Below are 21226 nucleotides of genomic sequence, written 5' to 3'. Positions count from 1 at the left end.
TTGGAGATGAGCCGGCAGTAAAAGTCTAAAGTTGGTCTGAATTAAAATTTTGTCACATCTGGAAAGCATTTTGTGCGTAAAATTACATAGGTTTGATAGTATTCAGGACTGAGACATATGGATGGGATATTATGCAGAAACTTGTTCTCTTTTGTATTCTTTGTAGCTAAGAGATTTGGTCCCATACAGACTCCATTGGAATCTTGGAAGGAAATACACCAAAGCAATGATTAGAACAATGTTTATAAAGACTATGGCATAAAACTGTAGTTATTTGTATTCTTTACTCCCTTTTCTCCCACTCTGTCACTGTCACTGAAGAAGCTTGTTAGTTATTTAGAACTGAGTGACATTTTATCTTTCTTTATTTCAAAAGTTGTCACCTCCTGTATAGTTTTCCCTCACCTACAAGCCAGCATGACATAGTAGGATGAGTTTTAGATTTTATGTTGAAAATATCTGTGTTTGTATACAAACTTTTCCACAGTTAGCTGCCTCAGTGGATTAAAGGTTAAATTGAGATACAGGACAAACCTGAGTTCAAACCCAGTCTCAGACACTTCCTCGCTGTATGACACTGGACAAGTCACTTAACTGCCGTCTGCTTAAGTTTCCTCATCCGTAAAAGGAGAAGAATAATAATACTTTATTTCCCAGGGTTATTTTATGGATCAAATGAGACAATATTTGTAAAGAGTTCTACAAACCCTAATATTTTGTGTAAATTCTAGTTATAATTATTATGTCATCTTGGATATTAGTTATAGAACCAAAGCTACTAAAGTCAGTTAATTAATCTTATATGCCGATCATACCAATGGAATGAAAGATGATATATGTTCTGGATGGAGATCTGACTTTGTAGTCTGAATCATCTGAGTTTAGATCTTTCTTCTGACTCATGCTAGCTATATAACTACAGTCAAAGTAATTAAGCTGTTCACCTTAGAAGTAGCACTCTTAGATTATATATTGCAGTTGAGTTGCTGGTCTTCATTGGTAGAAGGAGTTTTCACATTGGGAGTTCACCACAGAGATAAAATCACAAATGTATGTATCCCTCTTCCTAAAATATTCTCCAAAAAGGATTTATGATCAATGTTCAAATGAGTTGATGTTTATAAAATATTTTGCAAACCCTAAATAATAATAATAATAATAATAAATAATTATTATTATTTAGGTTTTTGTAAGGCAATGGGGTTAAGTGGCTTGCCCAAGGCCACACAGCTAGGTAATTATCAAGTGTCTGAAGCCGGATTTGAACTCAGGTTCTCCTGACTCCAGGGCTGGTTCTCTATTCACTGTACTGCCTAGCTGCCCCCTAAATAATTATTGAAATTAAGTGTTTTCTACTGCTTCTCTGTTTTATGTGATGATATTGATCATAATCCATTATTATTACAAATCATATCCTAAATTGGTATTGACCTTAGCTATCATTTCTTTGCTTTTTGTGAAATCAAATAGTTTACTCACAAAGGTACTTTCTTGGCTCTTTTGGTCTTGGGGCAATAGATATACAAGAGTTAAATATTCCTTTAAAATATATGAGAAAACAGGGGCAGCTAGGTGGCGCAGTGGACTGTGTTGATGTGGGATGTGGGATGGAATCAGGAGAACCTGAGTTCAAATCTGCCTCAGACACTTAGTAATTACTTAGCAGTGTGGCCTTGGGCAAGCCACTTAACCCCATTGTCTTGCAAGTGTTGGTGTGTATGTGTGTGTGTGTGTGTGTGTGTGTGTGTGTGTGTGTAAAAACAAGAGTAGACTGGTCATGGATATTGTTTATGGCAATTGGGCAGTCAGTGTGCTTATTGATACTCTGTCACAGTGTTAGGAAAGAAAGTAAGGAAGTCCTCTAGACCACTGGGTGAATTCCCTATAGTAAATTTACCAGAGAACATGGACAAAAGTCACATAGGATGAGCAGACATGAATGGGTTGCTGAGTTCATTATTGAAGGGATTATCCTCCTTGATTAGATCACTGATCCATGTGAGTATTGAGGTCAGGTTTTATGATTATTTAGGCTTGACTTAAGTTCCTGACTTTGGCCAGATAGAAAAAAAAACAAACAAACCTGGATATGAGCTAGAGAATTTTGGGTTAAAAATCCTATTTCTGCCACTTATTAGCTGTGTGACTAGGTAAAACATTTAGCTTCTCATAGGCTCAGCTTCCTGATCTGTAAAATGGGAATAATAAGCCTAAAGAACCTACCACACAGGGCTGTTGTAAGAATCTGATAAGATAGTTTATGCAAAGTTGTTTTGTAAAAATATAATGTACCAGCTGAGAGTCCTCTGTCATTGTTATTCCTTCCTTCATCTTCCTTCACTATTGCTGCTTTCCCTCTACTTTCTCTCTCTCTCTCTCTCTCTCTCTCTCTCTCTCTCTCTCTCTCTCTCTCTCTCTCTCCTCTTAAAAATCCATGTAACTTAGAATTGCTTTCTCACATACTTCTGATACTAACTCTGGGTTATCTACATATCTTGCCCCAGGCATTCTATTCTATTCTGTGAAAACTGCTGGGGGCTCAAAGTTATTCTCAGTCAGCACCCATTTGCCAGTATGGTGTCAACATAACTCACCAAATACTAATACTATACTGTGAAATTTGCACTAGGAAGACTCAGTGCTCTATAACCTCCCCAATCAGCTGCATTTGTTGTCTCCTAGAACTTATTCTTCCAAGTCTTCACAATTCAAACCCCACCTTAAACAAAATTAAAATGGAACTGACTTTATATACAACTTCAGAGACCCTAAATGCACCCTCAAATTGACTGGAGATTCATGCCTGAATGCCTTGCCTCCCCTCCGTCACTCTTTCTCTTCACTTTCCCCAGTCTTGTCCCAAAACATTCTGCTTCTATATACTCAAACTTCATTCTAAAACTTCTTCCATCACAAATACCCAGGGGTTGACTTCTTAATATACTTACCCCAATGATTGTCAGCATTACAAAAATATCCTCATTCTCTCCCATGGGGGAAAGGAAAAGATTCACAATTATGGGCTTATAGCTCTCTTTTTTTTAGTTAGTCACTATGGCATGGATCCTTTATAACTACTCATCAAGTGTCTTTTCAACAACCAACATTTTATTGTCTGGTTGTTCCTAGAGTAACAACCAGAATAATTTCATCTTCTGTATATAATCCTTTGAATTTCTATTTTTCATATGCTTATTACTATGCTTTCATGAGCATTGGTCCTTCATTTGTATGTTCCTGCTCAGATTTTGAGTAAAAAAAGTTAAAAAAACTCTTAAAACTCAACAACCCCAAAAAAAGGAAATGTAAATTTTCTGTCAATTTGAATTTTAGATTTATCATAAAAAATGAATCTTCTTTCATCTCAAATACATTTCATTGTCATTAGGGTACTGCCTCTTTCTCTTCTTTGTTTAGATATACCTTTTGTTAGTTTTTGAAAAATGACTTCACTTGATGCATTATTTAGAGTTTTTAACTGACTTTTTTTTTAACCTCGAAAAATGCTGGAATGGGCACCTTTTAAACTTGTAATGGAGAAATTTAGGGACATTTCATGTTTTTCTGTCACCTCTGATTGCATTGATTTCCTGTTTTCTCAAGAGACAACTGTACCTTTGCCTTCTTTGGCAAGGCAGAGTTATGATGAAAAGATAATGTAATGATGACTATAACATTATGATACAAAAGTAATGATGATGGATGCCTATTACATAAATTTACCTTACCAGTGTTTCTATAGATGATGAAAAATAGCCTTTTCTCTATTTAAATAATTATTTTGTTAAATATAGGGTAAATTCTTTGTAGTAAATATACCTGTATTTTTCACATATACAAATTGTAATGATATTTCACTATAGTTTATACAGCAGCGCTGATTATTTAATAAAGCAAGCACTAATGAGCATATATATATATACACACATGTGAGAGGAATATATGATAAATTTGTAATTTTTCTCTACAAATCCTTTTGCAAAATTAAATAATGTTAGTGTTTCAGAAGAATATCATTCAATTAAAAATATAAGAAAAATTTCCCCCAATCTCCAAATTGTATAATAAATGTAAATGCTTATAAATCTAAAATTTATGTAAAATATTTAAGAACAAAATCTTTTAGTTAAATATTTTTTTAAAAATCTTAGATGTTGGATGAGATCTCAGGCCATCTTGTTTGAATTGTACTTGGGCAACATTCCTCTTCACAAAATCACCAATGCATAATTTATCCAGTTTTCTTTGTTTGAACACATTGATACAGTGGGGAACTAACTACAATCCATTATACTTCCATGAAGATCTTAATTGTTAAGAAGTTTTTCTTTTTATCATGCCTAAGTGTGCCCCTTCACAATTTCTAACCTTTACTACTAATTTAGCCCTCTGGGACTAAGTTGAAGTTTAACGTCTCTTGCACATAATAGTTTTTAGCCATATGAAGACATTTATCATGTCTCTCCTAAGACTTCCCTTATTCAAGCTAAACATTCTTAATTCCTACAACTAGTGACATAATTTTGAGGCATATTATCTTCCTTTGGATGGTTCCCTCTTTAGATATTCTTCAGGTTATTCATGTCTTTCCTAAGATGCAGCCCTTAGAAATTAGTACAGTTCTATATTTGTGATCTGAAGAGTGAATTTATCATTTCAATTTTAATTATGTTTCTTTTTTGGCTTATGGAGTCACTATGTTGACTTATACTCATCTTGCAGGTTACTAAAAGAGGCCATCCTGACTCTCCAAAATATTTTTTGAGAAGAACCACTACTATCTAGCCCTGACTTCAGCACTTTATTCTTGGGAGGTTGGTTTTTTAAATGATTGTAAAATGATGCCCATTAAATTAAATTTTCAGATATTTTGTCCAATACTTAGTCTATCCTATCATAATGTTTTCAGTTCTTAATTTTTTCATCCAAACTTTTAGCTATCTTTCCTCATTCTGTGTCATGTTTCTCTGCTTTTTTCCAAGTCATTGTTTATTAGCACATAACAGAGAATAGACCCTTGGGGATACTCAAGTTGATTTGTTGTTGTTGTTGTTGAGGCATTTCAGTTGTGTCTGACTCTTTGTGACCCCATTTAACATTTTCATGGCAAATATACTGGAGGGGTTTGCCATTTCTTAAACTGAGATAAAAAGGGTTAGGTGATTAGCAGAGGTCACACAGCTACTAAGTGACTGAAGCTAGATTTGTACTCACAAAGCTGAGTCTTTCAGACTCCAGACTTTGACATTGTGCTACCTGACTGCCCTCTTTAAGTTGATATCCAACCATTATTAATCAAACTCTTTGGGTCTAGCCTGTCAACCAACTCTGAATCCAAATAATTTTGCTGTGTCTAGTCCAAATCATTCCATCTCATCCACAATCATATGACCTGTTCTGCTTTGCTTAAATCAAAGTAAATTGATTTTTACAGTACTATCCTCATCTATCAGTCTTATAGCTTTATCTAAGAAGGATGACCTGCTCTTGATGAAATCATACTGGCTCCTAGTGATCACCATTTCCTTTTGTAGATGATTACTTACCATCCCTTTAACAATACCTTCTAAGATTTTTCTAGGAATCAAAGTCAAGGTCAAGGGTCACTAGTTTGTAAATGATTTTCTCTTGAATTTTTGAAAATGATAATTGCCATTCTCCAATTCTGTGGTACTTTAATCTTTTTCTTCATATTTATATTTCAGAGATAGCAGGCAATAACTCAGAAATCATATTCTGCCATTCTTTCAGTATCTTGGAATATCATTCATTTGAATATGGTGATGTGAATTCATCATTGATAAGCTAAGTGTTTTCACTCTGTCTCTTTTTATTTATCACTTAAATCAATTCCCTATTGATCATTTTTGTCTTTTAAATCCAAAGTTCATTCTCCTCCAGCACCTTTCACAGGGTCCGATACATCATTTTACTGAAACTTGTTGTTTGATTAACAGATAACTAAAATAAGAGTTGAGCAGACCAGTCATATATTACTGAGTAGAAGTCAACTTGTATCTCTACTCATCCTCTTTCTGGGTAGGTAGATCTTTTTACTCTTCCTCCTTTCAACCCCCCTCCAAAAATTATAGTCATATTAATTTCCATGTCATAATGCAAATTATTAAGTGAAAATATAATTCATTTTACTGAAATCTAGAGTGGTGAGAGATAGTGTGATATATTGGAGAAAAAACAATTAAATTTCAGAAGACTTGGTTAAAGTCCTAGTTTTAAGTTAGTTTCTAGATGTGGGTGACCTTGGGCAAATAAGTTAATCATTCAATATTTATGATATTTAACTCATGGGGTATTGTGAGGAAAGTGCTCTGTAAACTATAACATTGTAATTGCTATCAATTTTATTGGGGGAAGGCTAGAAATTCATCAATGTATATTATAGAATTACCCTAAAATCAATGTGATGATTGGCATTTTTAAGCCTATATATTGTTATAGATGGGTTCTTGATAATTGACAATGCCTATTTTTATAAATGGAAATTTCTTTGAAATTTAGAAAGTTGAACAATGTAAAAATTGTAAATTATAGTTTCAATTTATCTTCTCATTGATCATAACTAGAGTTCATTAGAAAAATTTTATCTCTTTCATTACTGATCTTCATATTTTAGGGAAAAATGATGAGTTTACTTTTTTGTATTTGATCTTTATTGATAGTTTGATTTTACCCTGAAAGCAATTTCTTCTCTCTTCTTTTCTTTTAAAAATCTATTTATTATTTTATTTTTCTGTTTGGAACTTGTGATTTTATTGATAGAGAGAGGTCTTTATGAGGAAACTTCCTCTTGCCTGCAGCACTAAGAGATTATGTGTCCAATCTCTACATATATATATATATATATATATATATATATATATGTATATATATGTATATATATGAAACAATATCTGAACCTAGTTCTTCCTGCTTATGAATCAGCTTTCTATTTCCTGTGAAATTCAGTCTATTTAATTATTATTACTTCTGATAATAAGCAAACATTGTCAAATACTTGATCTTAATATAATATAAATGGCTAATAAAGCTAGGTGCTGAGGACAAAGTAAAAACCCAAAACCAAAACCTGCCCTCAAGGAGTTTACAGTCTAACAAAAGGAGGTAGCTTATAGTCAGTATTATATATGAGAACATAATAGAGATAATATTGTATATAGATATATTTAAAATTGATACAAAATAGATACAAGATAATTTGGGGGGGAAGGGAAGAACAATTTGGAAATTTCTGAGCCTTAAAAGAAACTAGGAATTCTGACAGACAGAGGTAAAGAGGGAGTACAATCCTAGCATGGAGAATAGTCATATTATTAATAATAATTATTATAATAACTTTTACTAAGTTTGTAAGTCTTTTTTTTCCAGTCACCTTATCAGTTCCTTAGTGAAAATATTATCCTTATTTTATGGAGTAAGAAAATAAAACTCAGAAAAGTATATTAATTGATACTGTGAAGTATCAGCATTGAGATTTAACCCCAGATCTTCTCAGACACTTTAGAATGAATTTTCCACACACTAAATCTTTTGATACAATAGTCCCATAAAGAGTTTATTAGAAGTGTCAAAATCACTGTGTTTCTTGCTTTTCTTAATGAGTATGAGAGGAGCCAGAAAAAGAAAGAGAATTTAGAACTGAAAATAAAAAATTAAAAAAAAATTACTATGATTGTCGTTTTGGAAAAGAATACTTGAATGTCATAGAACTTAAATGACTTGCCCAACCAATGTTAGATAATAAATGGCAGAACCTTAAGATAAGCCAAATTCTGCTGACTTAAAATCCTTAACGACTTTCATTGCACCTTCATTTATTAGGAAATAGCCTATTCTAATTCTAAACTTAATATTTTTATGTCACTTCATTTATTTTACTCTCATTTTCTTTCAGGAACATTTAAATATATAATGCCCTTACTTGTGTAGTACATTCTGATACGAACATCCCAAAATGTTCCACATGTATTAAGTAGAAATTATGCCTTTACGCAGATAGAGAACTGATTTTGAAGGAAAGATGATTCAGATTTCTCTACTGCCTTTGACATTATGGCTGTGTGATTAGCTCAAGCAGGCAAGCTGCTTTTCCTCTCAGTGCTCTCAGACTTCTCCCTAAAAACTCTTCGTTGTGAAGTATTTGCTAATCTGAACTAGTAGGAGTTTCCTCAAAGGGAAAGGCATATATAATTCTTTACATCAATGAAATCACAGTTCCACTCCATAAAAAACCAAAAAACCTCAAAACTCCAAGTATCTTTGATGTTGGAATTGCATCACCATCACCAACATCATTATTATGCAGGTAAATAACAGATGTGAAGAAAGTTAATTTTCCCCTTGTTGCAAATCCTTGTAGACTTGACTCCAATTCCTTTTCCAACTTTCAATCTGTGGAGCAAGATGAAAATTGGCACAGATGAATGAATTGGTTTGTTCAAATAACAGCACAAGTCATTGGCAGAGCTCAGAAGATCTGATTTTTCAGGCATTTTTGAAAGAGCACTTGTATGTCAATGAAATAAATTACTTATAAAATACTGAAATATGATTTTAATTTAAATTTACAATATTATGTTGAGATTTGAAATGATAGCTAAAATAAATGTCCAAAAATCCTGAAATCTTTGTTAATACCTTACTGATATATTAAAATACCATGTAATAATCAAGAAATAAAACAAGTAATATGTATCTGGAGCAACTAGGTGGCCCAGCTATGTAGATAAAGTGCTGGACCTGAAGTCAGGAAGACTCATCTTTCTGAATTCAAATCTGACCTCAGACTCCTACTAGCTGTGTATCTTTAGACAAGTTTCCTCATCTGCAAAAGAAGAAATTAGCAAGTATCTTTGCACTCCAATATCTTTGCAAGAAAATCCCAGATCGGGCCATGAAGAGCTGGACATGACTGAAAAATAAAAACAAAAACCAATAATATGATAAACAATATATTAGACATTATGAAAAGAATCTTACATCCTTTCCAAAAATTCTTAGTCTTATGACAACTCAAACCTGAAAGGAAGGAGACCTTTCTTGAATGTACCAGCTGGAATGATCTCTCCCCAGACTCCCTCCCCTTACCCTTACCAAAATTACTTTGTATATATTTTCTTCTCCAGAATGTAAACTCATTGAGGGTGGGGACTGTTTGCTCCACTCCAGTCTTTTGATCCTCAAGGTCTTGCACAGTGCCTGTTATGTAATAGTCCCTTAATATATACCTAATAATATATGCTTGGTCTCAAAGATTGTTATTTAGTAAGCTAAAATAAAATTCCTATATTTAATTCGATATGCTTTATTTCAAAAAGAAATATTTACAAAGTAAGATCATGGGCACTGACATTTGGTTTTATGAAATTCTGCATTAATTTTTTTAGTTTGTCTCATTCCTTATTTTCTTAAATCTGATAATATTCTGGTTTTCTCTTCCAGATTTATATTTCATCACCATTTCCTTTACACCACATACCATTCAATGAAATGCAGGTTTTTCCATTTCCAAACATAATCTTATATATATAGTATAGCAAAATTCTCCACTATCTTCCAGATGAATAAGAGAACATTCATCTCATCTTCTTTTCCTACTGAATCCATATTTTGGAAAGAACTTCATTGTTTTCATGTAGCAAGTTGCAGTGGTAAATTGTACCCTAATTACCACATAGTGTAGTGATCAGCCAGCATCATGAGATATGGGAAGCATTTATTTTAAACTATGAAAGAGCATAAATCTTACCACTCTCTTCAGAAAAACTTACAATACAGCTGGAAATGTTTTGTTTCCAACAAACATGCAATCTTCTCAAAATTGGAAAAGAAATGTTTTGAATAAATAATGTTTTGGCTTATTTCTCTCCAGTGAGGGGGCTCATTTAAAAAAATTCAAAATCATGAAGTAAAACTCCCTTCTCTACTCAAATAGCCTTGCACATATTTTTATTGCATTCTAGTGAGACTTATTCTTTTTCTTAATTTGTGGGGTACTAGCTTTTCTAGCTTCCTTTATGTTCCAACTAATATCCCATCTTTTGTAAGAAGCCTTTCCTAACCTTTCTTAATTCTAGTGTCTTCCTGGTATAATTATTTCCTTTTTATTCTACAGTTTTGGTTGTTGTGTCCCTCATTAGATTGTGAGCTCCTTGAGCATAGGAAGTGTCTTTTGCTCTTTTTTGTATTCTTAGCTTTTAGCACAGTGCCTGTGCTTAATTTTTTGATGGTTTTTATAGACTGTTTTTTAAAAATTTCTTCTATTTTTCTTCAATGAGTCACATTATAGGCTATTTCAAAGACCTAGGAAAAGCATGAATCAGTTAATTTAAGAAAGATCACAGATATCAACATATTACACAATCTTGATTTAATTAACACATCTTTTAAACTAGTTGAAAACACTCTTTAGAAAGTTTGGAGGGGCAGCTAGGTTGCCCAGTGGATAGAGCACCAGCCCTGGAGTCAGGAGTACCTGAGTTCAAATCCGACCTCAGACACTTAATAATTACCTAGCTGTGTGGCCTTGGGCAAGCCACTTAACCTCATTGCCTTGTAAAAAAAAACCTTGAAAAATTTTGGAAAGTTAGCTATGACCCATTTAGGGACTAGGCAGCATGTAGGGCGAATATTGTTGAGAGCAAGAGAAATGTAGGTGAGGTTGGGTGTGACCATTATGTTTGGGAATCTTTCAGACATATTGTGGGAAAGAATATATCTTGGGGCACAGGGGACATTAGTATTATTTTGATGCTGCTTTCTATTGTCAGGCTATTTGGGTGTCAAACAGAGATGATTCTTTCTGTTGGTGTTGGCAAGTAGTCAAAATATGTGACTTTTTAGTGGCTTCTCTGTAAACTAGGAGTTGGTATCACTCTAATTCCTGATGATTCCTCTTGCATTTGCCTAAAGCTATCTTATTTCAACCCTTGGGAATGTAAATGGAAGTGTGGTAGCTATAGAAGATATAAAAATTAAAAAAACAGCCCTTATCCTCAAAGAATATATAGTGTAACGAGAGAGACATATCAAGACTTATCAAGACGTATCAAGAGCATACAGAAAGTAATAGGAACAAAGAAACATTAGGCAGGGTGTGTTAGAAAAATGGTAAAATAAAGGAGAAATAGAAACTAATGTGAAGTATAGAGAACATTAGGGAGGGAGGAAGGGGAGTATAGTTTTCTTATCTACTATCTTTGTTCCACTTTTTTTCTGACAAGGTGGAACTTCCATTAAAATGCCAAGTTTTAATTTATTAAATATATTTTTAAACATTGTCAATTCCAAGAAAGAAGGCATAGTGATTCAAAGAAGGAGTATGAGATGAGGGATGAATTAAAATCTGTACAAACCATTTTCTCTTAAAGTATTATTCTGTTTCTGCAAAACCAATTCCAAAGAGGCTTGACTTCTTTTAGAATAAGGACTGACTAGGAGACCCTATTACAAAAATATTACAAGAATCTAGAAAACAAAATGATGCTGTCGACATTTCACATATTTTAGTCTGTTAACAAAGTTGTGTCGTGAGGGAGTTCCAAATAATATAATGTACTATTTAAGAAAGAAAGACAGACAGAAGTGAGAGAACCAAAACTTTCCCACACATTTGCATACTTATGCAAGACAAGGAAAGCACTTACTCAGTTTTCCCATGTCGTGTTTCTGGTGTTATTTTAATAAACATTTAATAGAAGGAAAAGAAAATGTTGTAAAACAATAAGCAAGCTTTTGTGTCACTCAAATGGGTGATGACAGTCCTCCACTAAAACTGAAGTTGTTCAGCTTTTTTGAATGAGGGATGGTAAGGGAGGGAGAGAGGAAAACAAGATTACTTATATAATAGGAATTTTGATTATGTAAAGCTAATTTGTTAGAAATCCTAGAGAATTCAGTTGTTGTAAGTTACAAAATACCTAAATTGAGATACTCTAAGTGGTGGCAGTGATTGTGGTGTTGGGGGTAGGGAGTGGTAATGAAAAAGAGAGCTGTAGTCAGAAGTTTTAACCTGAGTCAGGTCCCCCTGAAAAACATATCCTCCACCCCCACCTCTCCATACACAAACACACATTTACTTTTAAAAGGTCAGACTGCCTTTTGTTTTCTATTTTCTTATTTAATCTACTTGTTTTATTTTTGCTTTTTAATTTCCACCAATGTTTGTATACTTTTCTTCAATCTTTTCTCTTTCTTTTACTACCCCCCCCATCCTGACTGCTGCTTTGTGGCATGCTATATATTTAATCCCATAAGCTCCCTCCAACACCTTTTCCCCCCATACTATCTCAGTAAGCTAAATTGAATTTAAGCTTATAAAAGTGATCATTAATAACCTTTCACAGAGAAAGGAGGAGACTGTTCTGAGAAAGGTTGGTGGTTTTTTTGTCGGTTTTTTTTTTTTTGGACTGAAGGTATTCTTTAGTTGACAAAGGGCTATTTCTTCACCTGCTTAAGGCAAAGGTATATGACAAAGGAGCCTTTTATCACATGCTGACTAATTTTAGTTCCAGCAAGAGGCTCAAAGCAGGTTACAGTATGGGTTTTTATTCACTCTTCAGCTATCCTTTGATATATGGAATAGATATTTTATTATAGAGTCATGGAATTTTAAAGCTAGAAGGAACCTACAAATATCTAGTTCAACCTGCTTTTTTTCCAGCCAACTTGGCTGTAAAGTGATATTCTATATAACAAACCTTATTTCTCATTTATTATCCTCGAGTTGTGGAGTCAATGAGAAAAATGAATTCTCTGTATTTTGCTATATCTGGAGGGTGAGAATTCAATTCAAACTGAGAGGGCATCTTTGTCACTAGTTTAATAGGGAACCTCCATAGTGGAATTGTACCATATGGTTCTTGGGGTGAGAGAGTCCAAACTGTATGAACATACATCCTTGAATATATCTGGTGCTGGAACAAAGCCTTTCCCAAAGCCTCTGTCTTGGGGTCTTGCCTTCTATCCACCTAGTTCTTTTCTGCCTCATCTGACACTGATCCCTGTCCAGAGAACATTCATTTATCAGGTAACTTCCTGAGCTTCCTTGAGCTGTTGTTCAGTGGCTCAATCATGCCTGACTCTTTGTGACCCCATAGACCATAGAACAAAGCCCCTTCTGACCTCCATTTTATCTCGGAGTGTCCAAATTCATATTCATTGTTTCCATGATACTATCTCTATACTGCAAGTCAAATCTTCCTATTTATACTACCTTAATCAAAAACTCAGAGAGGTGCTCTTTGCTGCTGTTTGCTCCCTTTTTGAAATGATTTACATTAATTTAAGTTTTTAGGAAATAGAAGCCAAATTCATAATTTTAATCTCTAAGTCTCAATCTTAAGACAAGGAATTTTTGATCACTGTGAGATAACTGTATTTTTTTCCTTAGCTGGGATTTTTCTGATTATTATTATGTTTATTTGGACTAATAGTTCCCCTTTTCTTTATAATCTCTATTGCTACTTGTTCTTTATATCCCTGCCCTTACTGCTAGTTTTTACTCATGGCCTAAAATTCTTTTTTTCTGATAAATGAATAAAATATTCTTGGACTTGATAAAATTTAATGAATCAGTTAGTTGTGATGTCCACCTTTACAGATTGCCCCATTGCTTCTATTCCTGATGCCAAAAATTTAGAACTCAGGCACAAATGCCCAATGGATCTTCCATAGTGAAATTCCTTCAGATTAGGAGAGAAATAACAGGATTTCCTTTGTTTACATAGTAGATGCTATACTGAATCTAGTTTAAAGTTGGTTTTCCCTACAGCAACAAAGAAAGAATGAAGTGTAAGTAAATTGTGCTCTTGGCTAATTCAAAGTAGGGTAACTGGTGTAGGAACAGGAAAAAATGTAGCTAGTAAATTTATATTTGAAAGGGAGTTCTCGATCCCATATCAATTTAATAAGCATCTATTAAGCATCTACTATGTACTACATGCCTGATATATAGTAGGAGTTTAATATATACTTGATGAATTGAAAGTTTCATGGTACAGTTGTACTGTATGCTGTTTGGAACTAACAAACTTAGGTTCAATTTTTATATAGACTCTTACACCTTCAGGTCTTAGTTTCCTTATCTTTAAAATGAGGAATTTGGACTAGATGACCTCTCAGATCTTTTCCAGTTCTACATTTAGGAAGCTTTGTTAAGACAAAACTGAAATTGTTTCTTGGTCTTCAAGGTGTTTACATTCTATTTGGGGGAGGAAGTCATGGAATGACATATATTCAGATAAGTCAATCCAAAGTAATACAATGGTAAACATGAACTTCTCTTACAAAACTTACAGAACTTTACTCCTCTTTTAAGATAAACCTTGAAATTTTATATCCTGACAATAAACTCCTCTCCTGCTATCTTCCCTGTTTTTACACTAATTCTGTTCTCTGCCTTTGATCTTTTGACCTATTGTTCTCTTGGTCTACTTCTAGTTTCTCTTGCCATTTTAATACTTCACCACTGCTTAGTTGGTGGCACAATGGAAAGAGTCCTGGAGTCAGGAGGATCTGAGTTCAAATCTGGTCTCAGACATTAGATGATAGTTGGACAGCTTAACCTTGATTACCTTCCATCAGGACCTCTCCAGTCATCCTGATTCATATCTGATCACTGGACCCAGTTGCCTCCAAAAAGTGAGCCTGTGACTTAGCACAGTATCCTCTGACTCAAATCCAATTCATGTACTTGTCATGGCATTATCTCCCTGATTCATGGTCTTCTTCAAGAATAAAGGGCAAACAATTCCCCAATTGACAAATGGTCAAAGGATATGCAAAGGCAATTTACAGATGAGGAGATCAAAGCAATCCATAGCCATATGAAAAAATGCTCTAAATCATTAATTATTAGAGAAATGCAAATTAAAGCTTCTGTGAGGTACCACCTCACACCTCTCAGATTGGCCAATATGACCAGAAAGGATAATGATCATTGTTGGAAGGGTTGTGGGAAATCTGGGACACTATTACACTGTTGGTGGCGCTGTGAACTCATCCAACCCTTCTGGAGAGCTATTTGGAACTACACCCAAAGGGCAACAAAAATGTGCATACCCTTTGACCCAGCAATACCACCACTGGGTCTGTATCCTGAAGAGATGATGAAAAAGGGTAAAAACATCACTTGTACAAAAATATTTGTAGCAGCCCTGTTTGTGGTGGCAAAGAATTGGAATCTTCAATTGGGGAATGGCTTAGCAAGCTGTGGTATATGTATGTCATGGAATACTATTGTTCTATTAGAAAGTAGGAGGGACGGGATTTCAGGGAAGCCTGGAGGGATTTGCATGAACTGATGCTGAGTGAGATGAGCAGAACCAGAAAAACACTGTATATGCTAACAGCAACATGGGGGTGATGTTCAACCTTGAAAGACTCGCTCATTCCATCAGTGCAACAATCGGGAACAATATTGGGCTGTCTGCAAAGGAGAGTGCCATCTGTATCCAGATAAGGAGCTGTGGAGTTTGAACAAAGTTCAAGGACTATTCCCTTTAATTTAGGAAAAAAAACAGATATCCTATTGTCTGATCTTGTTACCTCTTGGACTTCTTGCCTCTTCCTTTAAGGATATGATTTCTCTCTCATCACACCCAATTTGGATCAAGGTACAACATGGAAACAAAGTAAAGACTGATAGATTGCTTTCCGTGGGGGGGTTGGGGGGAGGGAAGTAAGATTGGGGGGGAAAATTGTAAAACTCAAATAACATCTTTAATAAAAAATAAATTAAAAAAGAATAAAGGGAAAACAACAAAAGGTCTTACCTCTAAGATTGTGGTTATCCTTCTAAACTTCATATCCTTCTAAATCTCTACCATCTGACATCTCTGCTTCTGCTTCTGGATTGCTGAATATGGCCAGAGATATGTGAAATAAGCTAATTTTACTATATATATATATATATAATCTTAGCTAGGTTCTTTATATAAGGTAAGGAAAATTTACAAGAATAACTTATTCCTATGGGAACTTTTATCTAATTCCCTAAAGATACTTCTTCAAAAATGTTTCTATTCTTTTGAGCCCCTCAACCTTCCAATTTATAGATGATTTCACTTCCTATAATCTTTCCCATGGGAGTTTCCTCAAATCCTCTGGTTCTGCTCTCAAAACTTCTTAGTATTATCACTACTTTTTCCTTTCATCCAACCATGGGAGAATACAGTTTTTTTTTGGTAATCCCCCTATCTGTGTGTTTATTGCCATGTATTCCCTCCTTTCCTGCATCCTTTATGACATTACTCCACAGAACAACGTTTATGCATGGTCAGGTTCTCTCTCCCCACTAGTTCTTCCCATTTGCTTACAAACAATACCTTTTTTGGTATTGTTCATATTCAACTCTTTGAGATTTAATTGGGGTTTTCTTGGCAAAGATATTGGAGTGATTTGCCACTTCCTTCTCCAGCTCATTTTACAGATGAAAAAACTGAGACAAACAGAATTAAGCGACTTGCCCATGATCTTATAGCTAGGAAGGGTCTGAAGTGAGATTTGGATTCAGAAAAATCAGTCTTTCTGACTTCAGACATGGTATTCATCTTCTACTCCATCCAGCTGACCCACTAATAACTTTTTAAACAAACAAAAATACTGTCACTTGACAGTTTTACCTTATTCATCTTTAGTCTTAAAGTCATCCTTCCTTACACAGAGCAGATTTTATTAAATAGTAATTAATTAAATAATTACTTGATTTCACTGAACATCTGGAAAAACTTTACTTAGCCACCTCAGTTCCATATATAGTCTGAATTCTTCTCAACCACTCTATTGAATGTCACCAATACCTTCTAATCACTAAATCCAAAGGTTTATCTTCTTGATCCATCTTTAGCATTTGACACTGTTGACCACCCTCCCATTCTCTGGACATTTTTCCTTCCTTTGGCTAAGAGACATCACATCCCTTTTATTTCCTCCAGTTAGTATGGGACCAATAGGTATTAGCCACATGGGGTGAGGTAGACACTTCCTTCACAGTGATAACTGTAGACTACCAGCCCTGTCTCTGCAATTAATTTAACTGTTCCCAGCAGCTACTCTCAGGATCTGCTCTCCCTCCCCTCAATTGAATTTACTCAAGGCACAGTTAAGGCTAGTTACAGTTTTGTTCCTCTGTGCCTTTGTTTCCTGTACTTTTTTCTCCTCTATTCACTTTATGTATTCCTATTCTTCATACATATACACATACACACAATCAAAAGTCACAGACTAAAACTTAACTGCCATATCTTTCAGAGAAATATGAACTATTTAATGTATCTGATTTTCACATTAAGAATGGATAACATGAAGCTTTAATCAATAATTATAATTGATAATTAAAAAATTCATTAGCAAGTTATGAGAGGGAATTTCTCATGAAAATTATTTGATTCAAGTAATGGAATTCAATTGTCTGTTTCCTTCAAATACTTGTGGTTTCTAGTAGCCCCCCCTTTTTTCAGTTCAGGAAATGATTCACAGTATTTGAAGGTGAAAATAGAAGCTGGTAGTAGCATAGATTGGTGCTTCCCAAGAAGAGGTTTGTGTGGTTGTCAAACGTAAGGGGGACTAGGAATTTATTTCTTTATTGTCAGGAGGGTAATAGCTAGGTACTCACTGAGGAATAGGATGATAAGATCTTCCTTCCATAATACTTACTTCCACCCCCCATCATGTTTTTCAACTGCCAAAAATTATAGGAACAATTTTATTGCACCAATTAAAAGTCTGGGGCAAAAAAAATTCATGCTGAGGAAGGTTTCTCTAATGTCTACTTACCTTTGTTCAGTCAGTTCCTTATTCCAGAACTGTCCCCAAATTGCCTATTTTCTATCCTTTGAAGTTCAAGTCAAATTCTGTTTCCTCTATTATCCTTTCCTTGATCCAGCAGTTCATAGTGACCTTCCCCTTCATAGAATATTGTTTTGTAACTTTCTAATAGACATATCACCTGATTGTGCTTTATGCTATCTCCTATTAGACTGTAATTTCCAAGAAGGAAGGGGGCTTTTTTATAACTCTCACAGTGTCTGCCATAGTGTTCTATATACACTGAATGAACATTATTTTATAATGTATTATATAAACTTGCTCTTCCCATAGTGTTCCATATACACTGAATGAATATTATTTGATAATGCATTATATGGATTTGCTGTTCCCACAATGGGATTGTTCCCATAACTTTAATCCTAATAGGAAATCTCATTAGATTCTAAGTACCATGAAGACAGGGACCATTCATTATATATTATATCCTACTGGTTATTTAGGAACATGCCTTGTACGTAGCAGACCAAAAAATATATGTATTAATGAATGTATTACTGAGTATTGACAGCCTTCAATTGTTTTATCCCCCTTTAAAGGGTTAAATTGCCTAAATTTTGTTTGTCAGGTAAACATAAAAAAAGGAACTTAGGGTTTCTCCTATTTAAAATATCTCTCTCCCTCCCTCTCTCCATTCCTCTCTGTCTCTGTCTCTACCTCTGTCTGTCTGTCTCTTGCTTGCCTACTCTTTCCTTCTCCCTTTTCTTCTTCTCTATCCTTTAGTCTTTCTTTCTTGCTTCCCCCCTTCTCAACCTCCCCCCCCATCTTTCCACAGTATTATCTATTCAATGAGAGCCAGAATGGAGCAGCGGAATGAGAAGTCCTGTCTCTGACAATGTTGGTAGGGTGACTCTGGGAAAATCAGTTAATTTTAGTGAATCTGACAACCAAGACTTTAAGTTGCAGAGTAGATGAAGACCTGATTTGAAAGAGGGAGTGTCCTCATTTCCTTACACCAGTGAAATCATAGATCTGGACACCTACATATAAATACTACCTTAATACTCAAAGTATCCCCCAAATTTTAACTGTAGTTTCAAGCTATTAAAGATTAAAAGTTCATTAAGACTTTTGGAAAAGTCTGTATTATACAATAACAGAGGATGCCTAGTTTTCTGATTGTAAAATATGTTGGAAAGAGTGTTGGACTATGAGTTCAGAGACATGGGTTTGATTCCCTTCTCTAGTATTGCTGTGACAAAGCATGGGTAGGTAAGATACTATAATCTCTCATGGTCTCAGTTTCCCCATTTCAAATGGACACAATGATATTGGTACTTTTTCTCAAGAGGTAGAAAGATCTTTTTATAAAAGTATGAACTATCACTATTTTTTAATGAAATCCATCAGTTACAAGCAAATGAGATCTCTGATTATTAATCATTTGTTCAACAAGCATTTTGTCAATCACTTCCTACATACACAGCACTCTATATCATATAAGTAAAACTACAAAAAGAGGCAGAATTCTTGTTTTCTTGAGGATAATGTAATTTAGTAGAAGAGATAAAACAAGAATACTAGACAAAATTGGTAATTGATTATAAGGCAATCTGTGAATTAGTACATGCTGATAATCGTGGGTTTTATGTAGCTTAAAGGGATGAACAGTAGGGTGGAGTTTTAGGGGTGTCATTACCTCACACAAATATATGAAATACACCCCTTTCCCCTATATTATTGATGAGAAGATATACTGGAATGTGGAATTCAGATATAATTCTTTGATTGCGTCTTATCTACAAAACCTGTCACTCCATCATGGAAGGAAATTCAATTGATTAATTGATTTACTTCTTCACAAAATCATGTTGGCTACTCCTCAGTAATATGCATTGTTCTTGGAGTCACCGATCAGATTGTCCTGTTCCTTCCTTCTTTCATCTCTCAATGTCCTACTGATTCTTTTACGTTTACCTGAAATTCTACCTTTTTCATGAAACCTACCCTGGTCCTTTGGCTATTAAGGATTTCCTCATTCAGGTCTTACATGGCACTTTGGTTAACACTTACCATGTAATAACACATTTTATTTGTTTTCTGAATTTGTGTCTTATCCCCCTACTAGGCTAAGAGTTTTATTGTTAGATGTTTGTTGACTATTGACTGACTGACCATGGGGATGATAATCATATCACATCTAACCTTGCTGCCTACTGTTTTGCATAGAGCACTGTGTTTTGTACACAGGAAGTATTGAATAAATATCAAATAAATTAATAAGTTGCTTGGTGTTATTTATTATGACAAATGGAAAAAGATGGGCCTGGGGTAAATGAGTTGGTAGAATATTTTGATATGCATAATATATGCACAGATATACATAATATTGGAAAAAATAGCTTTATTGAGTATTTTGAAAAATTTGTCATTGGGGAGTTTACTTTGTTTATAGTCAGATTTATACTCAAATATTATATCTCTTTCATTTTAAAATACTATGACAATCTAGGATAGTATCTAAACATTGTAGGCAGCTTCTATTTCCATGTTAAGACCCTTTATTTTAATGAACTTGTTGTACCTCAAGTATATTATGTCCACTTTTTCCAACATGAGACATGCATATTTTTCATCTTTTTTTTAATTCAAATGTTTCTTCAAGAAAAACTTAGGAAATTATGTTTAATTCGTTTATGTTCCTAACTATTGTTATTCTTTGTTAATTTTTAAGAAGTCTCATTAGGATTATGAAATTCTTTTAAAAACAAGTTAAAAAAGAAAACATTTTCTGTGATTTCTTTACAGATTCTGGACAATCAGGAAGTCCAAGCCACAACGATCCTGCCAAGAATCCTCCAGGTAAATATGTGTTCTAGGACATTTGCAATCTGACATTGTTAGAGAACAAAGGTACCACTGTATAGATAAACATTCCATAATTGGTCAGTAGCCTACTTTGTACTGGCAAAGAGGTATGATGAGGACAAGATGTGATTCTATGAGACCCTTTTCAGTGACAAATACCTTTGGTCATATCATTAGTTGACCATATTTTTTTTAGCCATTGTTAAATTTCGTTCATCTTTTTTTGCTGTTTCTTTTTAATTTAATGCACATGCCTAACATGTATATTGTTAGGTATTTGAAGTTATTTTAGTTTCACAAAATAAGAACATTTTTGTTCTTTCTTTTAAAATTCACAAAGAGTATTTTAAGCTTTTGCTCTTGCTTGTTGATCAACATTCATGACTAAAAAAATGCTAGGTAAAGTTTTGTCTAAGTGATTTTTGTTAAAGAGAACTCAGTTTCTCGACTGTTTTCACTGGACCCTAAACATCAGAAAAGAATGAAAATTGAATTTTACCTTTTATATAATTTATGTAAAAGTTTTCAGAAATTGTTTCCTCTGTGAAAATTAAGTTTTGTATCTTTTTTAGTT

The 21226-nt window shown here is 34.2% G+C and overlaps 1 protein-coding gene across 6 annotated transcripts in view; it reads left to right on the top strand.

Annotated features, from left to right (window-relative positions):
* The window catches only part of NFIB (nuclear factor I B), a 270748-nt gene that overhangs the window by 138961 nt on the left and 110561 nt on the right, over window positions 1-21226 (top strand). For all 6 annotated transcript variants that reach the window (XM_074197522.1, XM_074197520.1, XM_074197519.1 and 3 more), the window contains exon 3: window positions 20593-20646. In XM_074197522.1, the coding sequence (XP_074053623.1) occupies window positions 20593-20646 (54 nt within the window). The remainder of the gene's footprint in view (window positions 1-20592; window positions 20647-21226) is intronic.

The sequence above is a fragment of the Macrotis lagotis genome, chromosome 8, assembly GCF_037893015.1.
Source record: "Macrotis lagotis isolate mMagLag1 chromosome 8, bilby.v1.9.chrom.fasta, whole genome shotgun sequence".
Taxonomy (NCBI): Eukaryota; Metazoa; Chordata; class Mammalia; order Peramelemorphia; family Peramelidae; genus Macrotis; species Macrotis lagotis.
Note: the sequence above shows the minus strand (reverse complement) of the source record. Positions and strands in the feature narration are given on the sequence as shown.